Source organism: Plectropomus leopardus, chromosome 5 (assembly GCF_026936395.1).
Source record: "Plectropomus leopardus strain MGB_pleo_1.0 chromosome 5, ASM2693639v1, whole genome shotgun sequence".
Classification (NCBI taxonomy): Eukaryota; Metazoa; Chordata; class Actinopteri; order Perciformes; family Serranidae; genus Plectropomus; species Plectropomus leopardus.
In genome coordinates this window covers 1,679,385-1,707,182 of record NC_142180.1, presented here as the reverse complement: position 1 = coordinate 1,707,182, position 27,798 = coordinate 1,679,385, and the positions used below count along the sequence as shown (strand labels likewise).

The 27,798-nt window shown below is 39.5% G+C and overlaps 1 protein-coding gene across 13 annotated transcripts in view; it reads left to right on the top strand.

The window, feature by feature from the left end:
- LOC121965311 (epidermal growth factor receptor substrate 15-like 1) overlaps positions 1 to 27,447 on the top strand; it is a 53,463-nt gene extending 26,016 nt beyond the window's left edge. For 7 of the 13 annotated variants that reach the window (XM_088077372.1, XM_088077370.1, XM_088077366.1 and 4 more), the window contains 9 exons: positions 714 to 819; positions 1,107 to 1,157; positions 2,928 to 3,064; positions 3,751 to 3,814; positions 5,500 to 5,645; positions 5,960 to 6,053; positions 13,075 to 13,236; positions 16,753 to 16,769; positions 18,499 to 27,447. In XM_088077372.1, the coding sequence (XP_087933498.1) occupies positions 714 to 819; positions 1,107 to 1,157; positions 2,928 to 3,064; positions 3,751 to 3,814; positions 5,500 to 5,645; positions 5,960 to 6,053; positions 13,075 to 13,236; positions 16,753 to 16,769; positions 18,499 to 18,645 (924 nt within the window). In that variant the 3' untranslated portion in view covers positions 18,646 to 27,447. The remainder of the gene's footprint in view (positions 1 to 713; positions 820 to 1,106; positions 1,158 to 2,927; positions 3,065 to 3,750; positions 3,815 to 5,499; positions 5,646 to 5,959; positions 6,054 to 13,074; positions 13,237 to 16,752; positions 16,770 to 18,498) is intronic. The other 6 variants (XM_088077373.1, XM_088077371.1, XM_088077369.1 and 3 more) reach the window with 4 other exon arrangements.
- Positions 27,448 to 27,798: the final 351 nt, after the last annotated feature.

The window sequence follows — 27,798 nt, the reverse complement described above, 5'->3', positions numbered from 1 at the left end:
CAAGGCAGAGCCCTGTAGAGTCAGGATGGCACATGAAGAAACTTTGAGTCAGAGAAGCAGAGTGCATACAGAGCAAGGCAAACTGCAAAAACAGCAACAACAACAAAAAAAAAGAAAATTGCTCCAGTGCTTTTAAAGTGAAATTCAATCTTGGTGTGTGTGTGTGTGTGTGTGTGTGTGTGTGTGTGTGTGTGTGTGTGTGTGTGTGTGTGTGTGTGTGTGTGTGTGTGTGTGTGTGTGTGTGTGTGTGTGTGTGTTTTCACTTGTGTAATCAGAGCAGACTCTCCTTAGACATTCCTTTGAAAAAGCTCTTAAGGTTCAGTTCCAAACCTAAGTGGCTGTGGCTTAAGTGGAACATTATTAAAAGATAGTTCTGGTTTTCTACAACTTGGGTCATCTTGTTGTTTTTTACCAGTTCTGTTAACATTTTATTATGCCTCTACAGTGACAGTTTTGATCAGAGACATATGCTTTCAGGTTGTCTTTGAGTGAAGTTCTTCAAATTGGGCATAAATGTTCACTCAGACTCAACAATGAACACATTTCTGGCCACATCTCCAGAATTCATATCCAAATTATGGCAAGATTCCACACAAATGTCTAAAAGCAATGCCATATTGCCATCGCTGACGTTTTGTGTTTGTGTGTTTGCTAAAACTGTACAAAGAACAAATCTCCCTCTGTTTCTTTCCTTATCTATGTTCCAACCACAGGAGGATCCATTCAAAGTGAAGCCGTCTGTGTTCAACAGCCAGCCTCAGGAGCTTCACACTGACCCCTTCCACTCTGAAGACCCTTTCAAAACAGACCCATTCAAAGGTTGCTGTCCCCCTCTGTCCATCAGTGTTCCTCAGGATATTTATCCTGTCTTCCTTAACTCACCATCATCCATTTAGTCTACTCTCCTTCCTTCTCAGTCCCTCTTTTTTCACACACTCTGCCTGTCCTCTCCTCTATTAACTGTGTTTACTGCTCTGCTTATCTTTAGTTTTCTTTTCTCCTGACAGCTTACTGTTTTGAACTTGAGTTGCTCTCTGACTGTCCTTTCTGTCTCCCTGTCTGTTTTCCTCCTGCTCTTCCCTCTCTGCTGGATTCCTCTCCTGTAGGTGACCCTTTTCAAAATGACCCTTTTGCAAAGCAGCCATCAACAGCTACAGGTATTTACTTTTGGAAAAAGGAGCTCAGTTTTATTGACTTAACACTCACAGCGTTAAAAATACAAATAAAGTAACAAATTCATGTCATTTCACTGGAATCATTGCCATCAGCCTGTTCTATTGCAAGAGCAAAGGAAAGCTAGTAAGTGGTCCTTCAGTTAAGATCATATTGTCGCACATGAACAGTTAAAGACCTAATAACTTGCCAAATCCTTAATGTAGATAACAAGCTAATTTAAACAGAGTTCTGTGCATGCATATAATCTATCTATCTATCTATCTATCTATCTATCTATCTATCTATCTATCTATCTATCTATCTATCTATCCTTTTTTTCTTTAACAGTTATTTTACTTTTCTGGACATTATTCCCTGTTTTTTTGGACAAAAGATGGGTTAAACCAATTTTCTTAGGTTTAAAATGTGTAAATGCTTGTGAAAGGCATCGGCGCACAGAAGGAATATTCATTTCAATCCAGGTCTTAAGGGGTTAACTCAAACTAGCTTCTCGTTATCCACTGAAACAAACAAAAAAGTACAATTTCCTGGTAAATGGCATCTGAACCCTCATACATATATCGAAGAGTGGCCTGTGCTGGTGCTGGCAGCAGTGTTTCTCTGCATATGTGAAACAGCAGTTTTTGAACTGTGACTTCTGCCACACTTCCCTCTTCAGCGATATTGGGGAGTTTCACTTCTCTAGTAAGTAGATGGAGATTAGTGATCGAAATCATCCTTTTTCACACAGCAGTAAAACTACTTCCCTACTCCATAGTTTACAACCCATTATTGCTTTTTTGGAGAAAAGAATGGTAAAAGGCGAGCAATGAGCAAAGGCATGGGCCAGTTTTGTTTTTTCAGTTTATCATTTAGTTACCATGCATATGATTTTCCTGGTAATCTAAAACAATCAACCATTTTAACTGCAACTGCAGCATCTTGTGATGCAGAGTATTTGTGTCAGTTATCAGTGGGATCTGATACTGGGTGTGAAGGAGAAAGCACTGGCTGATATAAGCAACTCTAATGTGGGTTCATGACCTGAATGATCGACTTATCATAATCATCTATCGGCTTCCACAGAAGAGCACTGACTGAATGCCTCATGTTGTCATTATTGCAGTTCTGCATAACATGGGTGGTCAGTATGTTGTAGGCATTAGAGCAGGTATCATAGGGAGGACAACTGATTAAAACTGAGATGGGCAGTTTTCTCAAAAGGCAAAAAAGGATAGAATTTACAATATAGGCCTCCTGCTGCAGCTCTCCTCTCTGCCTGCCCACCAGATGAGCACAGGATTACACATGCACTTTATACAGCAGCCTGTACAGATACTTGTCATTCATGTCAGTCATCCTGGTAGTGATTGTGATCCCGATGCCCTTACATTGTTGGGGCGGCTGTGGCTCAGAGGAAGAGTGGGTTGTGGGTTTGATACCCGGCTCAACATTTCGAAGTATCCTTGGGCAAGATACTGAACCCTAAATTGCTTCTGATGTGGAGTGTGAGTGTGTATGAGAAGTTACTCCATAGCAGGTGGCACCTAGTCTGGGCCACTAGTGTGTAAATGGGGGAATGTGACATGTAGTGTAAAAGTGCTTTAAGTGGTCGGAAGACTAGAAAAGTGCTATGCAAGTGCAGTCCATTCACAGAGTCTCCCATCATGGGCTAGATTTTGTAAAGCCTGAATCTGATCCAAGCTGAGATGCAAAAGTTGAGTGTTCTCTTTGAATAATATGTTCAAAGTGGATTATCATTTGTGCTGCAGATCCTTTTGGAGGAGACCCGTTTAAAGAGACAGATCCTTTCAAGGCTTCATCAGAAGATTTCTTCAAGAAGACCACAAAGATGGATCCCTTCTCCACACCAGACCCATTCAGCAAAAGTGCCACATTACCCTCCAAGGTACTTTTTTAAGCTGTAGGGACTGTGAGGCACATTTTACATGGTTTTCATTCTTCATTTCTTTAAAAGTTTTGGCTGTGTTCATACATATGACGTACATTTTGGCAAGAATGTGTATTTTTATTGAACTGTGGAATCTCCAGCATAGCTCTTGCATTGCGTAAACACAGTTGTTACATTCATACTGTTAAATGCAAAACGCTCCAGTGAAACCCATTCAAATTGCAGTTTTTGATCCCACAACCATCAAAGCTTAACAGCATGCATTATATTATTTCCCACCTGATGACATCATTTTTTTACCAAATTTGCATATAGAGAAAATACATGCTATTTCTACTACGTGCACTATCACAATCAACATTGCTACTAATCAACAATCTTAAAATTCCTAAGAGTGGCACAGACCTTAAGATGACTACTTATTGTCAGCTTATATGAATCATTTAAACAACAGCTGAGTTTGGATTACCTGTTGGATGAATTGGTGCTACAGGACTCTCTGTATATTCTGGTCATGTCTACTCTGAAGTTCAATCTTAACAAACAAACAAAATGTGGGTAAATTTGTATTTAATTTAGAAAGTAAAAAACACCAACAGTCAAGATAAAATTTATAACTAAGGTTTGGCTGTGACTTTGTAAATTTCCCATGACTTTATTCACCTTTCTTGTTCTCCCTGCAGCAAACCAGTCACTTCACAAGCATTGACCCGTTCTTCTCAAGTAACCCAAAACCCAAAGGACCAGGTACAGCATTATTCTTTATTACCCTACATCTATGTTGCTTATGAACATAATTTATGGTTCTAATTAAAAAATGAAGGGAATCTGTCAGTCTTTGTGCTCTCTGATATCCAATATTGCCATTAAATAGTCTTGCTCATTGATGTACAACATGGCCTACAACAGCCTAATACAACCACAGATATTAAAGGATATTTATGTTTGTATACCTTAGTACAACAGTTAAAAAATAAAAATTGGTGTACAGATATCCCAGCCCTATTTCAGGTGATATTGGAGTCAGTTTTGCAGTGTCTTTCAGTCTGACTTTGACAGTGACAGTGTTGTTGTTTGTTCGCTGGCGTAACTCTTGAAATGAATGAACATGTGCTGTCAGTGCACTGGAGTTCTGTCAGTCAGCTGTTTGTTAATTTCAGCACAAGAAAAGCTCCGTCATTTTCTCCAGGATATGAATGTTGTCCATACAACACATACACAGAGTGGGGCAGCTTGAGTGCCTCAGTGATTGGAGGAATCTGAGCCTGTCACCACACTGGGGTCACTGTTTCCTCAGACTACGCACACCATGTTGGTTTGTTTATTAAAGCCATGACTGAGGAGGGAATGTGTCCTCTGTGATGCGTGTCACATGTCAGATTTGAAAAAACCAAGAAAGTTTTTACACTCGCGGGACGTTTTATTTCAGGTGATTTGAAAAAGCCATATTACACAAAACTGTAATGGAAGTACTTTTTTGGCTTTTCTGGGTCACATGATGCTAAAGCTATGTGCTTGTCAGTAGGAACTGGCTCCCCCATGATGCAGCAGGAGCTACAGGAGGTGTTACTGCATCACATAACTCTTCAAAAGTTGAGCAGACCATATGGAAGTCTTGAATCCACAATTCTTTTGTGAAATTGTGGTCTCTCCTCCCAGAAATCCCTAATACATGGCTGCTCCCTCATATAAGGGGCTTGCCTTTCCATTATGGCTCCATAACACGCCTACGTGGCCTTGGATTGGAAATAATGATGGTTAGTGTGGTGGCAGCAATAGACATAAAGCTGATAATATTTTGAACATCCATCACCATGCTTTTTGGCATGCTGTCCATCCAGTAATTGTTGAAAAATAAAATTTATAACCACAAATTTCAACTTCATGTTGAAGAAAAGTCGAGGGACCACTACTGTCGGTAGAATCCATTGACAGGTATCCATTACTGTCAGTGAAAAATTTGACTGGCAATCCATCCAGAAGTAGTTAAGAAATTCTACTCTGGACCAATGTGGTGGACTGAGTGACCAAAATGACCTTCTCTAGAACCCCTCTGTCAGAGAGTCTAAACATTTTGGCTGGACATTAGACTGCTGAACATTTTATGTACCTTTAAGTGACCATTTTTGTGTGAGGAGGCAACTCTTGGCTCTTGAAATTCCCTGGAACAGAAACCTTACTGATAGTCAAATAATTATAAAGACTTCTAAAAATATGTAAAACAAAATGCAAGTTAGAAATGGAATAGTTGGTGACACTGTCAGTTTATGATCATGTTTACTTTAGTTTGTGTTGGTGTTGCATTGCATTTATAATGTGTATCTAACTCTAGCTTCTTAAGGTAGATCAGTGAGATATGGCAGAGTATATAAAGTAGAGAGCTTGTTGAAATAAATTCATTGAAACTATTTTTGGTTTTTTTCTTTTTTCAGACCTGTTTGTCACGTTGGACCCATTTGGCAGTAGTTCGTTCAACAATAGCAGTAACAGTTCTGCTGGATTTGCAGACTTCAGCCTCATGTCGAAGCCCAGAGACCCTTTTGAAGGCAGAGCCAGCTGGCTGCCGGACTACCAAAAGGTAGGTAAGGTAGGAGCCAAAACCTATCCTGGAAGTACTGTCTGGGCAGATAGTTCTCAAAGTCTTCCATTGCATGTAATAGGTCTTCAATTTGAGAATGTCTCCTATTTGGTCCAGTACAATTATTATTTTTATTGTGATGTTTTTTTTTTTAAGAAAATTAAGAAATTGAACTGTGTCCTGGTGCCATCCTGTCCTCAGTTTCAGAGCTCTTATAACATATGTTGTGTCACTACCTGCCATATTTTAGTATGTACAATTACAGGTGAGTCTTAATAGAACCACATATTCTTCCTCTCAATCTTTCATTCCAGTCTGTGTTTGTAGACGACCCATTCAGCAGGAAAAATGATACACCAGCTCTGCCACCGAAGAAGACTGTTCCTCCAAGGCCCAAGCCTCCCAGTGGTGAGTCTCATTCTCTAAAGGCTTTTTGAAACCCCTAAAATGGAGCTGCTGACCCTGTTTTAGCCTGAAAACTCTGGGATTGTGTTTTGGTCTGGGCGGGCTGAAACAGAGACTTTTGAGAATAATGACTCAGACACCCACGTATGCTTCCCAATTGGATCTCATAGTCACAAAATATCAGGTCAAAGTATTATAGTTAGGTCTACATAGCTTTAGTGATGTTATCCTTCTTGTGTGGGCACTCCTGTCCCATCAGCACTGCTTCCTGATAATTTTGGTAATGCTCTGATATTTCGCCCGTACTGGGTTTTACATGCATGCTGAGGAATGACAGGGACGGAGAAGTGTGTATGTATTCATGGACTGTGATGAAGAATAATTATTTTAAAAAAGGCATTCAGAGGAAAAAAGAAAGAAAATTAGTTTAAAAGGAAATTAAAACATGTGGAGGATGGAGAGAAAACAATGAAAATACTAATAATGACCGAAATATCTGCATATGCAGAGTTGATAACTGTCTTTGGGTCCAATGGAGACATCATATTTTGTCCTTTCCTAACAGGACGCGATATTTAAGAGAGAGAGAGCAAACATTAGATTTCTTCAGTGTTTCCAAATTCTGTCCTAACCTGCTCCTCAGACAGACAAGTAACATGTCACTTGTTTAAAAAAAAAAAAAAAACAACTGCTTGCCCTGGTTCTATTTGGACAAAGTGTCGCACACCCCCAACCTATTCTCAGAGCCATTGCTTAGGGTCGTTAAGAGCTCCATAGGCTCCATGAATGTTGGTGTCAACCACAGTATATCTGGACCAGTGTTGGAAATTAACTTTTTAGTCCACATGCCACTGTGGTTGGTGGATTCCAAAATCTAGCAGTGACTCAAAAGATTACCATCAGTTTTTAGTTGGGCTGGTAAGTGAAGCAAATCTAGCAGCCACTTGCATATTTTACCAGCATTTGGCTTGTGACTGGTGCTAATTTCCAACCCTGATCTGGACAAATTTTGCGTGAACCATCACATGTCCTCCACACAGAATATGAACTCTTGCCCTCTGGCAAATGATATAGAGTTCCCCACTGCAAACTCAACTGCTTTAAAACTCACTTCTTCCTACCTCCATCAAACTTTAAAACAATGCTACTTCAGGCTGCAGGGATTGTGTAGTAATTGTGCAGTGATATTTTACCACTTGGTGTGTGCAATATTTGTTGCAATATATGTTCAATATTTTGTATCTGCAGTTTGGATTATGTGCCATTTATTGGTGTGATGCTGTACAGCAAGTGCTGGTTTGCTCATATTTGGTTTGTTTTATTGTAACTGTGGAGGCATTTATGGGTGCAGCATCTAAGACAAATGCAATAAAGTATATTGTATTGTATCGTATCGTATCGTATCGTATCGCACCGCATCGCATCGCATCGCATCGCATCGCATCGCATCGTATCGTATCGTATCGTATCGTATCGTATCGTATTGTATCGTGTCCTCCGCCAGGGTTCACTCACTCACTGTATGTTAGAAAGGGGTTTTACATGTTTTCATTTTAGGCGTTATTGTAAAAATATTGATCAGGGCTTTTTTAGATCTTGATATATAATATATTCTACTTTTCCTCTCTCTCTCTCTCTTTCTCTCTCTCTCTCTCTATATATATATATATTTATACGTATATATTTAATTTTGCTTGAAAATTCAGCTTGAAAAAATTGATAAAATATCTTACCATGAAAAGACCATGTATATTGGAATACTTTATAACCACATGGGAAGGACAAGACCAAAGAAACAATTCTGACATAGAATAAAAGAATAAAATTTGGTATTCTAAACTTTTTGAATGGCAGCCTTTCTGTAGTGTGTAGTTTTCACCAATGTTGATATGTATACCTGTTGTCTTTTCTTTAACCACGGAAAAGTGTTTTTTTTTCTCCACCTTAGAAAGTGCAGTCTTAAACTCTGCTCTAATCTGTCAACAGGAAAGAATGTCATTGTGGGTGCGGAGAAGATAAAAGCCTTCTTGCTTTTGCCAAGCCACTGCTGTCACACACTCTATATTCTGTGTTGTTCCTCAATTCAAATAGTAAACCAGCAGTGAGTGAAAGAGTGAGGTGCACTGTAACATGTTATTTTGAAGCCTTCGTATATGATGATAGATAGATAGTTTATTGTTTGATCTCAGGGAGGAAACTTGTTAACAACAGTAGGTGCACAACAAGTAAGACATACAGAATACATACCATAAACAGAATTATACAAAAAAGACAAACACATGGATTGACATTCTAAACACCACAGACTGGACTTGTTTTAAAATCAGAAGCAGGGCACTTCTTTAGAGCTTGTATGGCTGTGTAACAAAGCTCATGTGAGAATGGTGGTTGGAATAACTGAGTTTGCTGGCTACAAGAGTTAATTCTTATTGGTGACTGTCAGCATATGGAAAAACAGATGGCTCATCAACAGAAGAGAGTGAAGGATGGGTCTTATGGCTGCACTTTGTGCTTTTGATTTTCTCTCAATTAATCAACAGTTTTTTTTCGATTAGTCGACTATTATTCTTCAAATAATTTTTTACTTGACTAATGTAACAAAACCCAAAATGAATATCAAAAAAATTGTCTTTTTAATAATTATTTTTTTCTGTCATCTTCTTTCAAAACAATGATAATAGCTGTATATTTTAAAATTGCTATGTTAAAGCATTCTCAGATGCCTGATCAGAAAAATATTGGACCTCAAACTCAAAAGCATTGCTGAGACACATACAGGAGTTTAATCGCTGTATATCATGGCAGCCCTTTTGCTGAACTGGAGAGTAAGTATCTTTTCTCAAGAACTTAAGAAAAATTCAAATTTTTATATCATGGATTTATTTTATCACTGGAGTAATATGTGGTTTAGATCATCACTAACAAATCTAGGCTATGTTTGCATCAGTGTGGGGCAAGAGCAATTACTGAAATGATTTACAGACTGTAACAGCAGTCACATACTGAAACAGCGGTCTTTAACATTGGTTTTATCACTCTTACATGACCATGAAAGTAAGCAGAAAATAAAACAGCCCAATAACAACATTACAATGTAACGTTAGCAGCAATGCAGGAAGTTTATGTGACTGCTACAAATAGAAACACGTTCCATGTGTTAATAATAATATATCCTGTGTGGGAGGGGACAAAAAGTAAACAGGACGGTGCCTTCTGCTGTGGTCTTAACAAAGTGCTATGTGATGCTTCAGGTGTCTGTGCTGAGCAGCTGTACTCCTGTGATAACTCACTTAAGCCACACTTGTGGGCCACCACTTGCTCTCCTGTGGAATCCATGCCTTGACAGCATGCAACTCAGGAGCATGTTTCTATATCGTGGTGCGCTGAAGCACGTTTTGCAAATCCACATATTTCCATTAATTACGTCAATGAATTGCAAATAATGTGCCCTGGAACTAACGCCCTAATGGGCACAATTTTTTAGGACCTAAACTGGGATTCCATCTGGCCCAGGAAAATTATTTTTCATGATGTATTCATTATTGATCAATATATCCAAACTTGACAGCTTTTTCATTACAAAGAAAGATGCTGTCCATCACCAACATGTTGCCCAATTCAATACTGCGCCCTCATTCTATACAGTATGTAGAGTACACTTTTTGAAGTTTATATACTATGAATAGCACCTCCATTTCCATAGCACATTGCATTGTGGGACACTTGTGGACATCAATAGTACAAAAAAACAGTGTGAACCTATTACATACTAAAATCCAGCCTAAAATAAGAATATTAGTACAGAATTTGGACATAGCTCAGTTTTTCACTTCTCAGTTTAGTGCCCGTAAGACATGAGCTTGAGAGACTTTACATGGCTCCAACTGCTGGCCCACATCAATAACATAGAAGCAATTAATGGATAATTAAAAGATATGGAGAAAACATTGGATTTAGTTTTTTAAATGGTGGTGATCCAAAACGTTTTATTAATGATGCCATGATCAGAAAGGATGTGTTTAGGGACAGCACAACACTGTCCCGTGGCACTTGGTGTTCATAGTGTGAACCCCAGTTACCCAGAATCTCAGTTTTTGTGTGTCAGCCTAAACTGACACACTTGCTGACTCAGGGGTTGTGGAATGAAACTAGAGAGAAATGTGTTAGAAATGTGATAGCAGTCTTTTCATTTGTTCAAAACATCAGTCAGACTCCAGCAGCTGTCAGTCAGCTTCATCTCCATGGTTCACTCTGCAGCCACTAACGGCTAAAACACATTCAAGCTCTCAAGGTTTTTCATGTTCTGATTGTTCACCAACTGCTGCTCTGATGTTTTTGTGTAGGCACGCGTGAAGATGGTGTTGTAAGAGCGATGCTGTGTGGTTTGCTTGGCCTGTTGTTTGCAGACACACCCTAACTTGCTTCCTCTCTCTTCCCTTTGTGTGTGTGTGTGTGTATACACAGGGGTGTGTGGTTCAGAGAAGGTCAGGCTGCAGGCTGTATGCAGAGGGTTATGCCAGCATTGTAACCAGTGTGACAAACCTCTCTCTTCGTAAAGTCAATTATATTCTTTAACTTTTCTGTCTTACTCTTCTTTATACACATGCATGTATTCTCTGATCTCATCTTCTCTTATCATCTAATAAGGTATGAATGGGTACTAATGAGTACAAATAAATTGAAATAATTGATAGAACATAGCTGCAGCTATTTTTGTTTTTAGTTGAAATATAGAAATATTAGACAGTTTAAATATTGCATGTGCAATCCTGTGATAGATATTAAAATTAGATGCCACTAATGCAGTGAATTATTTGTGAACAGGGTGGAGCTCATGATTGTGGTTTCTCAAGTGTGGGTGTGTGTGTGTACGCACAGTTAACTGAAAGAGGAAAAAACTGATTGCTAGGCATGCAGTTTTGCTCAGCATGTTGTGTGAAATGAACTGCTCACCCCGATCAGCAGAGTTATCTGGGAAAGAGAACTGAATACGTATGTGTATGTTGTATGACAACGGCTTTGACTGGTCTTGTGGTTTAACACCTACACAAGCATCATGGTGTACTCTTAACATTCTCACGATCCTCTGCCAGGCCCAGCTTCATCTCCCAATAACAGAGACTGCCATCACTACTATTTCTGTTACAGTATATTGTCTTTTTGTTAATGTGTAGATCTACCTGGGCTTCTACAGCATAAACGAGACCAAATTTTATATTTTTATATATTTACTTTATATCTTACATGTAGTGTAAGAGATGGGAAAATGTGATTGTAATTTGAAGTCAGGAAAAAATAATATTTAGTAAGTGGACCTTCATTTAAAATTATTTGTCACACATGTTGGCTCCAAGCTGAAGAATAAACTTCAGTGCTCATGATTTAATTGGCTTTATATGCTTCTGTGTGGTGGTTGTCTTTACATATGTTCATCACGTTCTTGTGAGGGTGATATATGTCAAGATTGCCTGAGGGAATTTCTTTAAATTTGGCACAAATGTCCACTTGGTCTCAACAATGAACTTACTTTATTTTAGTGGTCATAGATCAAGGATCAAGGTCACTGTGGCCTCATCTGTCTCATTCTTGTGAAGGCAATAGCTCAAGAACACCAAGAGGTAATTTATTCAAATTTGGCACAAATGTTCACTTGGAACCTACAATAAACTGATTAGATTTTAATAGTGTTAAATAACAGCCAAAAAGGCTGTTATTCAACACCAAAACTCAGGAACAGAAGGGGAGACCTTATTGGTTTGCAGAGACACACAACTTTGAAGTGATAGTTCTGGTTCACTTTTTACATATGGAGTTATGGTTGGGTTTTTTTCCTCATGACACAGAAAATGTGTTATATAAAAACATTTTATGTAGAGCTGAACAATTTGTTAATTGACACAATAAATCTGCAGTTACTTGATGATCAATTAATTTTTACTTATTCCATAAAATATGGTGTCACTTTGGGGTATGGGAAATTGTGATGGTCATTTATCACTAAGTTTTGATTTTATAGACCAAACCATGAATCAAGTAATCAAAAAAATCATCAGGAGATTGTGAAATGAAATGTGAATTACAGGCCTAGTTTTATATTTATGAATTCCAACTCAGACAACTAATCTGGAAGTAAAATATATCATTGCTGAATCCATGTGGACTGTTCCCATGACTGTGAATATGTGTGGTCTATGAACATGAACAATATGGTTGTTTGTTTCATTGGTAAATTGGTGAACCAATAGTTGGTAATGTGGGCAGAAACCCAGCCAAATGCGTTTTTGCAGGAAACCGTTGAGAATGGTTCCGTGGGTTCTGGGGTTTGGTTTTGGTCCTCTGGCTGTTGTCTCTCTCTGTGTTATTTCCAGTACCAGCGGAGGATGCAGCACTGCATGTGATACCTGACAGAGAGATTTGGGTTGAGACTCTGCTTAAGAATTGCTCTGGTGTGCCGCGTGTGGGAGATGAAACTTGTGTGGCTTTCAGAAGCTGGTAGTTATCTTTGAGGTCACAGCGGAGGTGAAGCAGGGTGTGGGCAGAACTGTGAGAACTAGAAAATTTAGTGTTTGTGTGTTTTAATCCAGAACACATCAAATCAGATGGTGTATTATCAACACAGAGGTTAGAATTACTCATGCTGGCTGCAGTGATGAGTCATGTTATCTGTCAGCCATCAGTGTACACATGCACTTTACATCCTCCTCTTGAGATATGTTACACCTGAAGTCTGTCATAAGTCTGTTTTGTTTTTTTCTTTGCCTCTCTCAGCAAATCCTCCTCACCACAAAGCAGATTATTTCTGTGCTGTCCCAGAAGCACCTTGTCTGTTTGTCCTTATTCACTCCACTGATCTTTGTAAAGAATGCCTCAGCATGTCAGACTCTAGCTTTATTTACATCAGTGCTGTGAGCAGGTTGTTTATGCCTGCTTCAATGAGGAGTACAGAAATAATATATGACATAAAATGATGACATCAAACCCTCTTCTTTGTGCTGATATTTACCTCTGTCTTTTCTGTTTTCAGGTAAGACCACACCAGTGAGCATGTCTGGCACAGCAGACCCTTCCAAACCATGTGACCCTTTCCAGCCATTTGGCAGCGAGGCCATTGACCCGTTTCAGAGTAAAAAGGGCCTCGGAGACCCGTTCAGCGGCAAAGACCCTTTCGCCCCATCGTCAGCATCAAGTAAAGCCCCTAAAGACTCCACCTTGGGTTACGCAGACTCCAGTTCTGTGAGTTGAGATGGTGATACTGTTTGACTGTCAGTGAGTAGACCAGGCGACACAGCTCTGCTCACACACCAGCACTGTCACTGCTCTGAAGTTACATTGACTGCAGAATACTTCAGGATCACTCGTAAACACCGATGAGTGCCGCAGTTTGAAATGAATCTCAGAGCCACATGATTCATGCTGTCGTGTTAAGACAGTGAGCAGGGCCGTTTATGTACAACACATTGCCATATTCAATGATGGGTGAAAAGGTAGACTCCACCAATTTCTGTTTCACACAAAAAGAAAATACTTTTTGTCTGAAATAAAAGCCAAGGAAAATCTTCAGCTTTTTGACAACATACGGTGCATGCACCTTAAAAGACAGGTTGCCATCCATAAAAAATCCCAGATATTTAAAAGTATACACCAACCCAATTTGTTGACCACCTCTGGTAACAATTTTCTCAGACAGTTCCGAATTTACTGATCTTGACATAATAAAAAAAAAGAAAAAAAAACAACAACAAAAAAGTTATTTTTTTTTTCTTTTAGGACAAGATGCAGCTGACAAAGCTGTTCTTATACTTTTTAAACACAAACTGAAGATACTCAAAGGCCTCAGCAGAGTGCAAAGCAATAATGGATAGTATCATCAGTATAGAAATAAAAGGCGGTGTTTGGTATATTCTTCCCAATGCTATAACACCTAGTTAGTGGATTGTACTGAAGTGTAGTGAATATACTCAGTTGTTACTGTGTGTCTTCAAACACGGTAGTATATTTTGTGGCTTGAATCTGATAAAGGATTTACACCAGTGACCTCACTTCCACTTGTTATTAACATAGGATCCATGTCTGCTAGCTTATCTGGATAAATAAAAAAAGGCTTGTTTGTTGTCAAGAACAACACCTCTTCATCATTCACTTGCATACTGAGATCTGATCACTGCGGGCAGAACCGAGATAAGAAGAATTCTTGTTATTATCAGGTGTGAATACAGAAGCCCTTTGTTTAGAAGTGATTATCCAGATTAGGGCTACAGCTATCATTATCAGTTCAACCTCTGAATGTTTTCATATTTTGTAATACAACCTGAAAATATTCTCTTTTTTTTGCCTACTTTTTTATATATTGATCTGTTATAATTACCAAGATGAATGTGTTTTTTAACCGAAACACAGCCAATTTGGGACAGGTCATAACTTAACATTACTGAATATTGAGCGTTTAACACATCAAATTGTAAGATTACGATTATATCTTGTAATCATTTTTATAGAATTCGCTTGTCTAAATTTACATTTACAAGCAAATTGTGATTGCAAACAAAGAAAATGATTAAATTGGGTTTTCGCTCTACAAGAGTCCAGTGTTCTGTAACACAACAGTGGAACCCAGTTCAGTGGTCTGAATTATTATAAATACTTCTGCCATATATATATACATCAGTATCAGGAAAACATTATTTTATAGAGTTTACAATGTGATATTGATTTCAAATTACATTTAGTTCTTAACACATCACTGGAAATTAAAATGTCATCTGTCATGGTAAGGATAAAAATTGTATAATTGAATATAGTAAGCTTCCAAAGCTCAGCTCACTGACAGACAGTATGTGTGTAATGATGGGGGTAAAGAAGCCAGGACTGGTGCTACTCAGCTCAGATTTATCCATGGAACACACAACAGTATCACTACTCAACTCTCAGCAGCTGAGTGTGTCTGCCCTGCATGACCTTACTGTGTTTATGCTCACTATTTGGTGTTGATAGTTGATTAGTGCTACAACTCTGCAGTCTGTTCTTGCCATGCATGTTTCATTATATTAGGGTTATTCTCAAGCATTAGCATTAGCATTAGCAGCCTGACACAGCAATGCAGGACTCTGCTGTTGCTTCCTCGTGCCCTGCACAGGCCTCCTTCATGTCCACACCTGCCATATAGAACACATGGAGCCATAGTTCTGCTCCCAAGTTGTTCCTCAGCGTCAGGCCGTCAGTAAGTGAAGAACAGAAAAGAAGATGAAGAAGTTCAACTGCTCTACAGCTAGCTGTCTGTGCCCTGCCTGTCAAACCGGCTAGATCCTGTCATCAGGAACTGTAAGCTAAGCCAAAATTTAGCCAGATGCCATGCTAAATGAATCTGCTTTTGGTTGCTTTGTAACGTCAGCTGAATGAACAGTCATTCATAAACGGCAAGCTAGTTAGCATCATTGAGCCAGTGGTCCAAATGAAATATAGGAACAGACAGGTAGTAGCATTATTCTAGATATGATTGAAATTTATTTTCCAGTATTTTATCAACATGATGAACGTCAGTCACAGTTAGTCAGTGTTGTGGCAGACGTAGGTGCTCTCCTACACCCACACACCGAAGTCTGAACAACAGGTTGCAGTTCACTCAGCAGCCTCAGACAGAGGCCTCATTAAACAAGGATTTTCTTAAAGTTGCATATAGAACCTTTAAAATGTGCATGGCTGACCTTATGAAATGACCAACTGCCTCTCCTCCATGGGAGCGAGTTAGTGGTGACATCTTATCACTGCCTATAAGCTCTGTAACCTCAGTCAGGCTCTGGATGATGATGCAGCTTTTTTCAGGCAAACTGTTGCCGCCCTCATGGCACAGACACTTTGTCACAGTGGACAGCACTGCGTTTACCCCATGCTTGTCATTTGACCATTTTTTTCAGATATAACTGCATAAATTCAAATAACCACCGAACAATCAAAATCTCCGGTGCTACTTTTGTGGAGGTCTACTAACATTATGTCTGAGTGCGTTGTGTACCTTCACAAAATGTGATTTGCTCGAAGCGTTCACGGGCAGTGCTTAGCACCATCTACATCAGCTGAAGGAAAGCTGTCTTCAATCAGGAGCAGAACTATTATGGAGGTGTTATATACCATAGGCGTGGATGTTAGGGAAGTCCGTGCAGGGCACAAGGGCAAGCGCAAGGGGATGATGCCCATAGCGACAATTCTCCGAGGGCTATGCCCATATTCATAGAATCTGGAGTAACAATATGTAACTAATAATACCTTCACAGTGGATTTTACCGCCTTTTTCTCTCATTCTGCATGTCACACCTTCTGCTGTTGAGTCTTCCTGTTAGCTGTTCTTTCCTTAAGCTCCAGTTATAGTTTGTCAGCATGTGTAGAGGTTCACTGACAGTTCTGTTTCACCTCAGTTGATTTGTCTCATATCTGGCACTGAATGGTATCAATTTTGGTAGCTTAGTATTTTTCTAATTCATGATTCTCTTCAATTAACACTAATTTGGCTGTAGTTTGAAGCATTAAAAAAAAGCTAACAAGTGGCTTAACACAGTGTTATATATTGTGTTTAAAGTGGACTGAAGAGAAACACTGCAGGGACCCCCTCACAGTGTCTGTGTGCTGTGCTGTGATGTCTTATGAACTAGTCCAGTTCAAAGTTTGATGATTCATATCCTCTCTGTTCTGTGATTCACCTCTCTGACAGGACCTGACAAAGTCAAGGTGAGACATTGAAAATCACGTAAAACATGTTGGCAGTTCTATTTAGAATAATGTGAATGAATTACCATAGAGGCAGTGCATTTCACATGTCTGCTGAAGCATTTGTTCTGATACATCTCCCATCATGTCTTACTGAAAAACAAAATAACATTAACTTTGTAGATTATGAAAAAATCACACTAATGACCATGAGGTTATCTGTAACTAAGCAAAAAGCTCCGTTTCTAACATGATAGGACGCAGGATGCATTTGGATTACAGGATTGTTTCTCACTTCACTGCTTTTTCAGGTGAAAATTGAAGTTATTGCCTTTGATCAATACTCTTGAAATGACCATAAGGTACTTCATATGACACTTTGAATAGAATAGCCCAACTGTTGTGATTTCAGATCTTAGATATAACTTTTTCAATGTTGTTATTCTTTTCATCATTAGTTTACTGCTTATCCTTTATAACACTAATTCAAATTAAAGATGAAATTGTTTAACAATAGACACAAAGATATAACAACTACATACTTACGATTTGAGGTCAAATTTGAAATCTCTATTGATATGGGGAATCCCATGTCTGTCATAACTCTACTCTCTGCCCAGCCCCTTCAGACATGCACCTCGTCATGTAATTGTTCTGACAATTCTACATGTTGGTCTTAAGAAAAAGCTCTTGTGAGCAGTATATCTACTGAGAGGGACATGTTACAGGGTAAAGACTTCCCAGTGGTCTTTGGTAGACAAGCTTGTACTTGAAATGACTAGTTTTACTTTTAACTTTCTGAGAAGCATCAATTCAACTATATATTTATTACTATTGCTGAGTCATAGTTAGAGGTGGTGTTGCAGTCCATTTCAACACCACTGCCAAACTACAACTGAAGCATTAAACAACACACTTATGTTACAGAGACAAGAGTACAAAATTAGAACATCACTTTAGATAGACAATGCTGTCTCTCCCTCTTAATTCAGTTCAGTTCAAGTTAATTCATGAGGCTTTATTGCCATGACATTTGACGTGTTGCCAAAGCACAATGACAATTACAGACAGTGAACAAAATTAATAACTGATCACATAAATAACAATAATAGTCAATAATAAAAAAAAATAGGTCATTAAATTAGTCAACAAAGTATGCTAATCTACAGTACATATATAAACATACATATATACAAACATATCTCATATGTCTCTTAAATTATTACTTATAAACACATGTTTTGCGTGTGTGTTTGTGTGTGTGTTACAGATCTGTTGTACTGTATATACAATTTGAGTTTGTTTGGGGTCATTAAAGAAAAAGTTAAAAACAACGTTTTAATAAAAAAATTACAGGTATCAATTATAACCAAGAAATATAAAGTAGAGGAATAAATAAAAAGGCAGAGTGTGAGTGTGAAACTTCAGCTGTTATGTGTTGTTGTTGTGTGTGTGTGTGTGTGTGTGTGTTTATAGGCTGTGTGTTTGTGTGCATAGATCTGCTGCACTTTCTTCAGGGTCATTAAAGAAACAATTAACAGCAATATATAAATACAAAATCATAGTTATCAATTGTTAAAAAAAGTGAAGTACGGTAGTAAATAAAAAAGGCAGAGTGTGAGCTGTGAGGAGATGAAATCCAGCTGGTGTGTGTTGTTGTGTGTGCATGTGTAGACTCTTAACAACTGTTAATATACACCCCCCTGTCCCCTGCCTCTCTGTCTTTCTCTCTCTGTCTCTCTCTTTTCAGTTTGGGAATGAGGCTCAGCAGTTGGAGTGGGCGAAGCGAGAGAGTGAGCGAGCGGAGCGAGAGCGGCTGAAGAGGCTCAGACAGCAGGAGCAGGAGGACCTGGAGCTGGCCATCGCCCTCAGCAAGGCTGAGATGTCCAACGCATGACCTGGAAACCAAAACACACACAGATACACAGACAGAGCGCAGACAGGCTAATCTGCACACAAAAATGACAGACATCTAGATAATCAGACACAAAGCACATCACTGGACTAACTCAAGTGTTCATACACACTCCGGTACACACACACACACACACACACACACACACACACACAGGACCTGGACTACCACTATCTACATTCCCCTACGCACTATGACTCAATGAATAAAGAACTTCTTGGCGAGCTGCTGACCCTGTGTTTAGAAAACAAGCCAACAAAAGTGAGGGTCGAGAAGTTGTCACGGCAAAACTCTTCAGCTGACATGAAGACATGGAGAACTGCAGGATGGAGGAGGAGGAGGAGCCAAGAGGGGCCTGATGGAAACAAATAGATGCACTGTGTTCATGCACTCTGGTGGCCGGACAGTAATGCGATGGATCCATTCACCGGACTGAGCCAACTTGCTGACTGTAGATGAAACACGACACCTGGACGGCTGGAATCTCAGCTCGTTTTTCTTCTGCAGCTCCACTCACAGCGAGGGAACATGCGACATACTGGCATGCTAACCAAACTGTTGCTATTACCTGCAACATGCAGCTGTGAAGAAAAATAACACTACAATTCAAACTCCCAAGGTAAAAGGGATGTTTTCCTCATATGTAGGTGTGACATGGATACATCACTGAGCTACTGAAGGCAGAACTGTGTGGAAGTATTCAGTGTTTTTTGTTTGCTGTAAAGAGAATCCCACAGAATGAGGTGTTACACAAGTGTTTGTTTCTAGAGGAGACTGGATCTTACACTTCTCAGGATTGAGAGGTTGCAATTCATAATAATCTCTCTTTTCTCATTTCTTTTCTCAGGAAGTTCTGTCACTTACCCAGACTCAGTGAACAAGTGAGTAGGTTGATTTTCTGCTGAAGGAGAATAGTTTCCTTTGCTTTGTGCTGAGATCGACTTGATTCTGTATTGGATGCACAGAAATGAAATTGACATTCGTCTTTCATCTGACTCTGGTTAAGTTGAAGCATATTTCTACAAATATTAGTTTTCCTTTTAAGTTCATACCACAACAGGGAATAAAACGAGATTAGAGATTTGCATCTAAAGTTCCAGACAGGGCTGGATTATCAACAAGGCAGAGCAGGTAAACCCCTGAGGGGGCCTGATGGCTCCAGGTTCACTGTGGGAATCTTATAACCCTTTTCCACCAACATGGAACCAGTTTCGTTCTGGTTCCCACACCCAGTTTTGAACCATACAGAACATTTCAACCAAAAATAAACTGGTTCAGAAGCCGAAAAGTTGGTTCCCAGCTGAGACCAAAATATAGCAGGATTTCCTTGACCTGAGTTGCGAACTATGGCATCATCAGAAAGCGGGTCATATTTTACAAGTTTGAAAGAGGATGGAGATGACAACAGTGGAGAAGTTAAGTTAGAAATCGTCAGGAAAAAAATGAATGTGCAGTGGTTCCATTAGTAGTTAGTCTATGCTTGTTTTTTTGGTAAAAACCAAGGCTGTCAAATGATCCATTTTAAAAATTGTAATTGCAATTAATTGCAATATTTGATCACATTTTTTTTCAGTCCCATTATTATGCATTACAAAAATGCTCATATTGACAAGGAAAATCAATTCTTACCAGATTACTCATGGAGTTCCACAGAAGTCATTTTCTCTCAGGTATCTTAAAGTCAAAGGTCAGGTGGCCCCTGTAAAATGACCATACCGTTTTTTCCATCATCAAAAGTTTGAAAGTTATTTCACCTCCATCCCAAGAAGCTAGACATGGTTGATACCACTGGATTCCTTTGGTCTTTCAGTTTTGGATAAATATCATCACTGTAGCTTTAACACTCAGCCCAGTACAGCCTCGTAGAGACAGGAATGTCGACTGGTGATAAATCCAATGTAAAAAAAACAACCCAAAACCTTGTTACCTGCGGACCTTGATAGCATTGTGATTAACGCATTAACGCAGGCAGCCCTTGATGACTCGTCCTTGATTGTGATGGTTCTGCGCAAAACTAATGGAAATGCGGGCTGCTTCACTAGGTGGTTCCAAGGTCCCAGGAACCCTGAATGGAACTGGTTCAGAGCTAATTTGGTGGAAAGGGGGTATGAGTTTGTGATCATGTTATTGTAGGTTTGTTAAGGAACATGCTATGCATCACTGAAGCACACAATATAAATGGATATGACAAGGACCTTAAAGCACTATTGACATTATTAACTCATTGATGAGGTCATGTGCTGTAGGGGGGCCAGGATAAAACTGGGACCTCTGTGATAAGGCCCCCATGTCTTTTAACTTAACACCCTCAGTGTGTAACACAGGCTCTCTTATAAACATAGAGTCTCACAGCCCAAGCTGAGACAATCCCAATAACATCACTATGATGTGGCCGCACACATGTCGCGTCTTTAACCGCCTGGAAAACATGAATTTTCAAGCACTGGGTGCTACTCTTGTGTTGCGTCTGAGGTTGCTAAGCAACCAGAATCAGCACTATATCACAGCCCTCTGCGTGCAGAGCTGATCTTCTCCCAGCTGTTTATTAAGTGTGTTTTAGGTCTAAAATATTGTCTGTGGAGAAATGTAAAGCTCACGCTATCCCTGCATTAAAATGATCAACTTCTTCTCCATATTTATCAGAGACTGATATTTACAGAAGAAAGGAAAGATATCTGCCAGCTTGGTTGCTCCTCGTCAAATGACGTGGTGCATGCAGCTGGGTTCCAACATAGACTGTAAATAGGAATAGACAACTTCTCTTTCCCCCACTATGCCAGTGAAGCTAAAATATCCCGGGTACGGCTGCTGCCATCTTGCGTTGGTGATGCCATTCATAGCCGGAGTGTGCGCAGTAGCGATCTTCGCAGTGATGGAGCTCCCGCCAAAACACCCGTCCAACCAGTCGCAAGCAGCCTTATTGAACGTGAGTGCATTGAGTGGAATTCACAGCTGTCAGTCATTGCAGGAAATCCCCTTTTTGTTGAATTGACTAACTTAATAAACCAAACAATCACTTGAAAAATCATCAGGGTGATGAGATCTACCCTCAGGGACAGAAACCACCTTTGGAAAAAAATAATTTTGGCAAGTTTTTAGTTTGGCCTATGTCCTATTTACTTACACGGGGTAGGGGGGGGGGCTTTATGCCCTCTACTGCAGCCAGACACTGCAGCGATTGAGATTCAAAAGCTACACTTTTGGAAGCTTTCATGGTTTCCATCTTTTCATACAGTCTTTGTGTTCCAAATGTTGAACTCTGTTTATCTTGTGACAAAGCCGTCATGCAGAGAGAAATAGGGCAACACGCGCACATTGCAACGGCATTGGTGTGGCGTAGGAGCATGCCTGCTGCACGTCTCCGTTGACAACAATAGAAATTAGCATGCAAAAAACGCGGCATGTGTACGGCCCTTAGAGCTCCTCCAGCTCCCGTTAATCTGTCCCTGAGTCAGTGTTTGAGATAGTCAGCAAGGAGAGATGCTCCCCTCCTCCAGCTCTGATGTAAAAAAGAACACTTTTAACCAACATTAGTCTTGTATGTTTGACTCCTTTGACTCTTGATGCATTACGTGAGGAAAGAAAAAACAACTGCTCTTCAGCTGTTTTAAAAGAAACTGATTATTACGCTGTTTCCCTCTAATATGACACCTGACGAATGAAAGTAATAGCTTCAAGTGTCAACATATCCTCTGAGTGACAGCAACAAATTGTACAGATCTATTTTCTTTGTGTGAGTGTGAGACTGTACTGTGCTTCCCTGCAGTACTCTCTCGCCCTCTGTCCAGTGTAAATAGATAAACAGAGCTAACTATGCGTCTCCTCGACAGCTCTACTCTGATCCTGATGCTGTGATGTCACACCACATCCAACAAATGAAAGGCAAGATGAGGGAATTATTTTTTCTATGTTTGACCTCGTTTTCTTATTGAACAAGGATTTTAACATGGTTTTCAAGAGCTGGTTATGATTTTATTATTTTTGACATGTTTATATTTTAAAAGAACATCCATATTAATCTAGATGTTTTGTGCTATAGCCTCATCTGCAGTGGTAGTCAGTGCTCTGCAGAGCAGCAGGCACCAAGCTGCAGAGTGTTTGGAAAGGTTTGGAACTGACTGGAGATTGGAAATATTTCTATTTCTGATGTGTCATAGTTTGATGTTTGGATTTAACCACTCTCTTTGTTTTTCTATGAGTTGTCCCTTTTACTTGAAGTGGTTACTGATGTTTGAGTGAAGCAGAGTCGAGTCGACAGGTAAAGCAAAACAGATTCTGCTCAGCTTCTTTTCAGTTTCCCTCAAGCCCCTCTGTTGTAGGTATGAATATCATGTTGTTTTTTTATATATGTGAGTGTGTATTCAGTGTGTGTTCATGACCAGTCATATGCTTCAGTCAGTGTTTTGCCACGTGCATGCCGTGCTGCTGGGTTCTGCTCAGAGCACATACGTTCTCCTAAATGTTACTTATGGGACGTTATTATTTTTATCATCACTTTGTACACTTAATGTGGAGAGACAAGTGTTGCACTTGGCTCAGTCAAAGAATCAATCAAAGAACAGCCTGTTGACATTGTTGGTGTTTATTAGACCACTAGCAGTACTTTGCTCTCAGGTTAGTCATACATTGTAAAGCAGCACTGGATGTCTTCTGATGGGACTCAAAAATCTCTGTTAGTCTGTTAATTCTTTAGAGGAAAGGAAGAGTTTTGAAGGTACAAAATGCCCTTAAAAACATTTTGGGAAGGAACAAAAATGTGATTTAGTAAAATCAAAGATGGCTCAGTGCTGCCACTGGTGTCTGAATATATTACTATTAGTGCTACTACTACTAGTACTCACAACCACTGGCAGCCCTGTAGCACGCTGCTGCTGAGTAGATTCCTGAGTGATCTGCAGGGTTTAATACCACAGGATGATGTAGGTTGACTTGACTTTTCACTGATGGTGAGTGTGCTACTGACTTTCAGCTTTTTAAAGACTAATGAATACATATGAGAAACCCTCAAAATGTTAAGAAAAGTAATATTCTCACACCTATTTTCCTCATTAAACAGAAATACAACTGTACACCTTTTGAATTCAACCTATTCTTGATCACGGAAGACTCACAAGGCTTAATAGCCTTGTTAACTCATTTTAAAACACACTTCATTCAAACTTGGCACAAACAAAAACAGTCTTGGTTACTTTGTTAATAATCTAGTTAGTAAGTCCACTGTTCCAACAATCACCCGCTCCAGTTTGGCCCAAATAAATCCTTAATTCACCAACTTAGATATAAAAACATGCTGTTATTCCCTGCACTTTCTCTCTCTGCCTGCTGGCTGCCGGCTGTTTATAGTCCTGCAACTAAGCTTTGGTGGTGCATGCTGTGCACTATATACAATGAGTTTAAAGAAAGAGGAGTGCCTGTGTTTTTGACAGTATTGAAAAACATATTTTCAGGATTTTCTAAATACCCAGGTATAATACTGTGGGACAACCCAAGCCTACTTAATTGCACAATTTTAGGGAGCGTTTATACTTTTAGCATTCTTCCGATAACAAATTTTATGACTGCCTATTATCCAGAAATGTCTAGCCTCCATCAGACACCCATCAAAGACCGTGCTGCATAGTGTGACTGTCCTCAGGGCTGGGTCTGTGTCAAATGCCAACATGCGGTGTTTTGGGTGGAACTCCAGAACAAACAAAGGAATGTTTAATCCAGTAATTGGACATGCACATGCTGAAAATGATTTGTAACTGCTGAGATAGTTTGTAAACGCAGTCTTGGTGTTGGGTCACAGCAGCCTCTGAGGAAGGCTTCGTACTGACTGCTACAACAAGATGACCTCGTGTTCTTTGGTGTTACATTTGCCTCTCCAGTCACATTGAAAGGAGGCCAGTAAGGTAACATATTTCTCCAGATGTGATATATAAGTGTGGAACTGCCTTTCTAGGGGTCAAAATGCTAATAATGTGAATTCACCCAAAACGGACAGAAAGTTGAAGTTGCTGTGTAGCCACTGATTCTGCCAGATAGAAATGTGAACTGCCTCTCCCTGCCATGTTTTGTCTTGTTTACATATCATGAGTATTTCCTTTGCTGTCGCTGTTCCACACTGCGTCCCTGTAGAGGAGCAGTGTCCCTAGTACATGGTGAGCTGCTCTGAGCCGTACACAGCTGACAACAGTTACCTCTGATTCATAAAACTCACACTGGCATTTAAAGTGTTTGCCTTGCTGCTGTCACACTGTAGTGAACATGTTACTGTATGAGGAACATTGTTACACCTGTTTTCATTCCTCACTGGCTGCTGCTAACTATCAAGCTAGCTTGTTGTCAGCTGTTACCCAGTAGTTGTGATAAGGAATACCAACACAGCTTTGGTTAGTGTATTGAAGCTCAAGTGTTAGCTAAGTGCTAATGCTCACTTCCTCTGCACAAAAAAAGCTGCATTCATACCATATGATACTGCAGAGATCACGATTTTTTATTGCCTCAGGCTCCGATCGGCATTACTGCAAACACAACACCCAGGTGAATATGCTAATTTCAGCTCATTAACTGGCAAGGTGCAATGGCACGCCGTGCTCAAACATCGAGCCAAATTAGTCTGCACCGAGTTTAAAAGAGAGACTGAATTAGTAAGAGATACAAGTTACCACCATGAAGTTTCCACAGACCTCCACCATGTTGCTTTCTACTGCGGCCCATCGATGACATCAAATGTGACACACACAGAGCCCAAAAAAACAACCCACACACACACACACACACACACACACACACACACACACACACACACACAGAAAGACATAATCTTCTGCAGCAAGCTGTGTACACAGCTCTGCTTTACTGGCAATGGGAACGCAGTCTGTAGCCTGTTTTGAGCCTGTTTATCAGTGTTTAAAAAACTTACATGCACATGCAAATTTTGGTGGAAAAGGAGTATAAGGTTCCAAACTCACCATGGTAGTCTCTGTTATTCTTTTTCATCTCCAAAAACGTCACATAAAAAGGTTACAAGTATACCGTATAATACCGAATAGCATTGCTAAATAAGCAATGTTCAGTTATCTAAAGCTCCATCAACTTACTCACAACAATGTGACATGCAGCAAAAAGATGAATATTCAAAATGTCCGAGTGTCCTGTTTAATGTGGTGTCAGTGTCTGGTCCTGAAGTCACTGCCAGCTGGCTCAGCTGCATTCTGAAAGCAAACCCTTTGTGAAACATGGGAGCAGAAATGTATCATGAAGACGAGATGTGAATATCACAGGATGGTACCAACTCTTTATGTTATAGATGTGCTCCAAAGTATAACTGACGTTCTGCAGTCACAGTTATCTCTACTTACATTAGCAGGCCAGGTTAGATATTTTCACACAATGTAAATGGCAACTTTTAGGAAGCAGAGGGCTTTATAGAAGATGTGGCAGCAGTTATGTGATATGCCCTGCCAATACCAATACTTAAACTTGAGAAACTAAGTAGAGTCACTAGGTGGACTTGCTGGCTTTCAGATTTTTGTCAAACTACTGTTTCTTGACATGGGTCAAGAATGAACTTCATGCTAAATAGAGAAGCTAGAGAAGCTGAGATCACGCATTCTGAGAAACAGTGCTGGGTGTCTTTTGGACCTTTTTGATTCTAGTGGTGATACCTGAGTCTCGGCACAGACACCGAAACATTACTGAAGGCAAAAGACAAAGCTCTGACATGTTAAATGTGTGTACAAATATGACTTAGTCTAAAGTAGACAAATTTAATTGGGTACTTTCACATCAAAGAGTAGGTTACCATGTTTTAAATCTGACCAGATATTTGATGCCAACTCCTGGTACATGACAGTGCCTGACCTTTGCAGCTGAGAGACATTTTAGTTGGTACCTGAATGTTTAGACATTTATACTCAGCCTGCTGTGAACTGTGACCCTCCGTCTCCTCTTCGTGTGTTTCTGTCCTCAGACCGTCTGCTGTGTACTGCTTTGACACCTGTACCATCATTTTAACTGTCATCTGATACCTCCATTGTGCAATTGATAATGTTTATTTTTAGTGTTACTGTGTTTACTGTGAAAGCAGCCTGATGTTTTTGATATGTAGCGTATGTTTTTAATATGATTATTTATGCACCAGCAGCCACCCACTCCTCTGTTCGCACTCTGTACAGTAAGCTCATGCTTTCATTGCATCCCACTTGCTGCACAATCAACAAACCTTTCATTCATGCTTTTTATCTGTTTTGGGGAAAGAAAATTGTTACGCAATGTTCCTGACTCCATATGTTGTAATTATGAGCATTGTAAGCAGTTTAAAAAAAGAAGAAATATTTATAGCTGAAAAAATATATAGATTTACAACTTAATTATTCCTTTGTTGAAATATTCCTTTTATTTTTCATTTTGGTATGAAGCCTTTAAATTCTGTCTTACTGACATATTGATGCTTCATAGTAAGCAGCCAAAACTAATTTCAGAGGGACTAGTTTCTCCATCCACTTTATTGTTTTCTTTGCTGAAGCTCATTGTTTCTTTTTCTCTGCTCCTCCATGTAGGTGAAATAATCTGAGCTGTCTTTATGAAAATGCATATGATGTGTATACAGTGTGTATAGTATCATGTCTGTTCTATTTGTCCTATAAAAAGTGAAGATGAAGACGAAAGTGTTTGGAGGAGTGCTCACAGTTACACTAACCTGCTGAGGAGAGAACAGATGCTGGTTTATTTTGAACAGTGATCCTCTTGACATGCTCTGTACTGTTTACTAGAATAAACATTTCAGTTCAATGACAACCGAGTGCTGCTTGACTCCTTCCAGGTCATGAATGACTGTGAGACCAGTAGAGCTCCTCTTTAAATGAGACGTGAACAATTTTGAGTCAGTGCAGAGATTTAAAGCATCACAGGCTGAAATAACCAGAATTTTATTGCCTACAGGCCAAAAACACTGAATCTTACATTTCCCATAATGCAACTCAGCATATTTCTTTTTGACCCATCATGTCTTGTTAACTCCTAGGTCTCCACTGCCTCATTCCGTAGCACAGGCATCGTGTCGTGAACTTGTAGTTTGTTTGTTTTATTTAATTTTCATAACAATAAACTTGTAGTTTAAACATGTTTTCATCCCAAGTCATAACATGT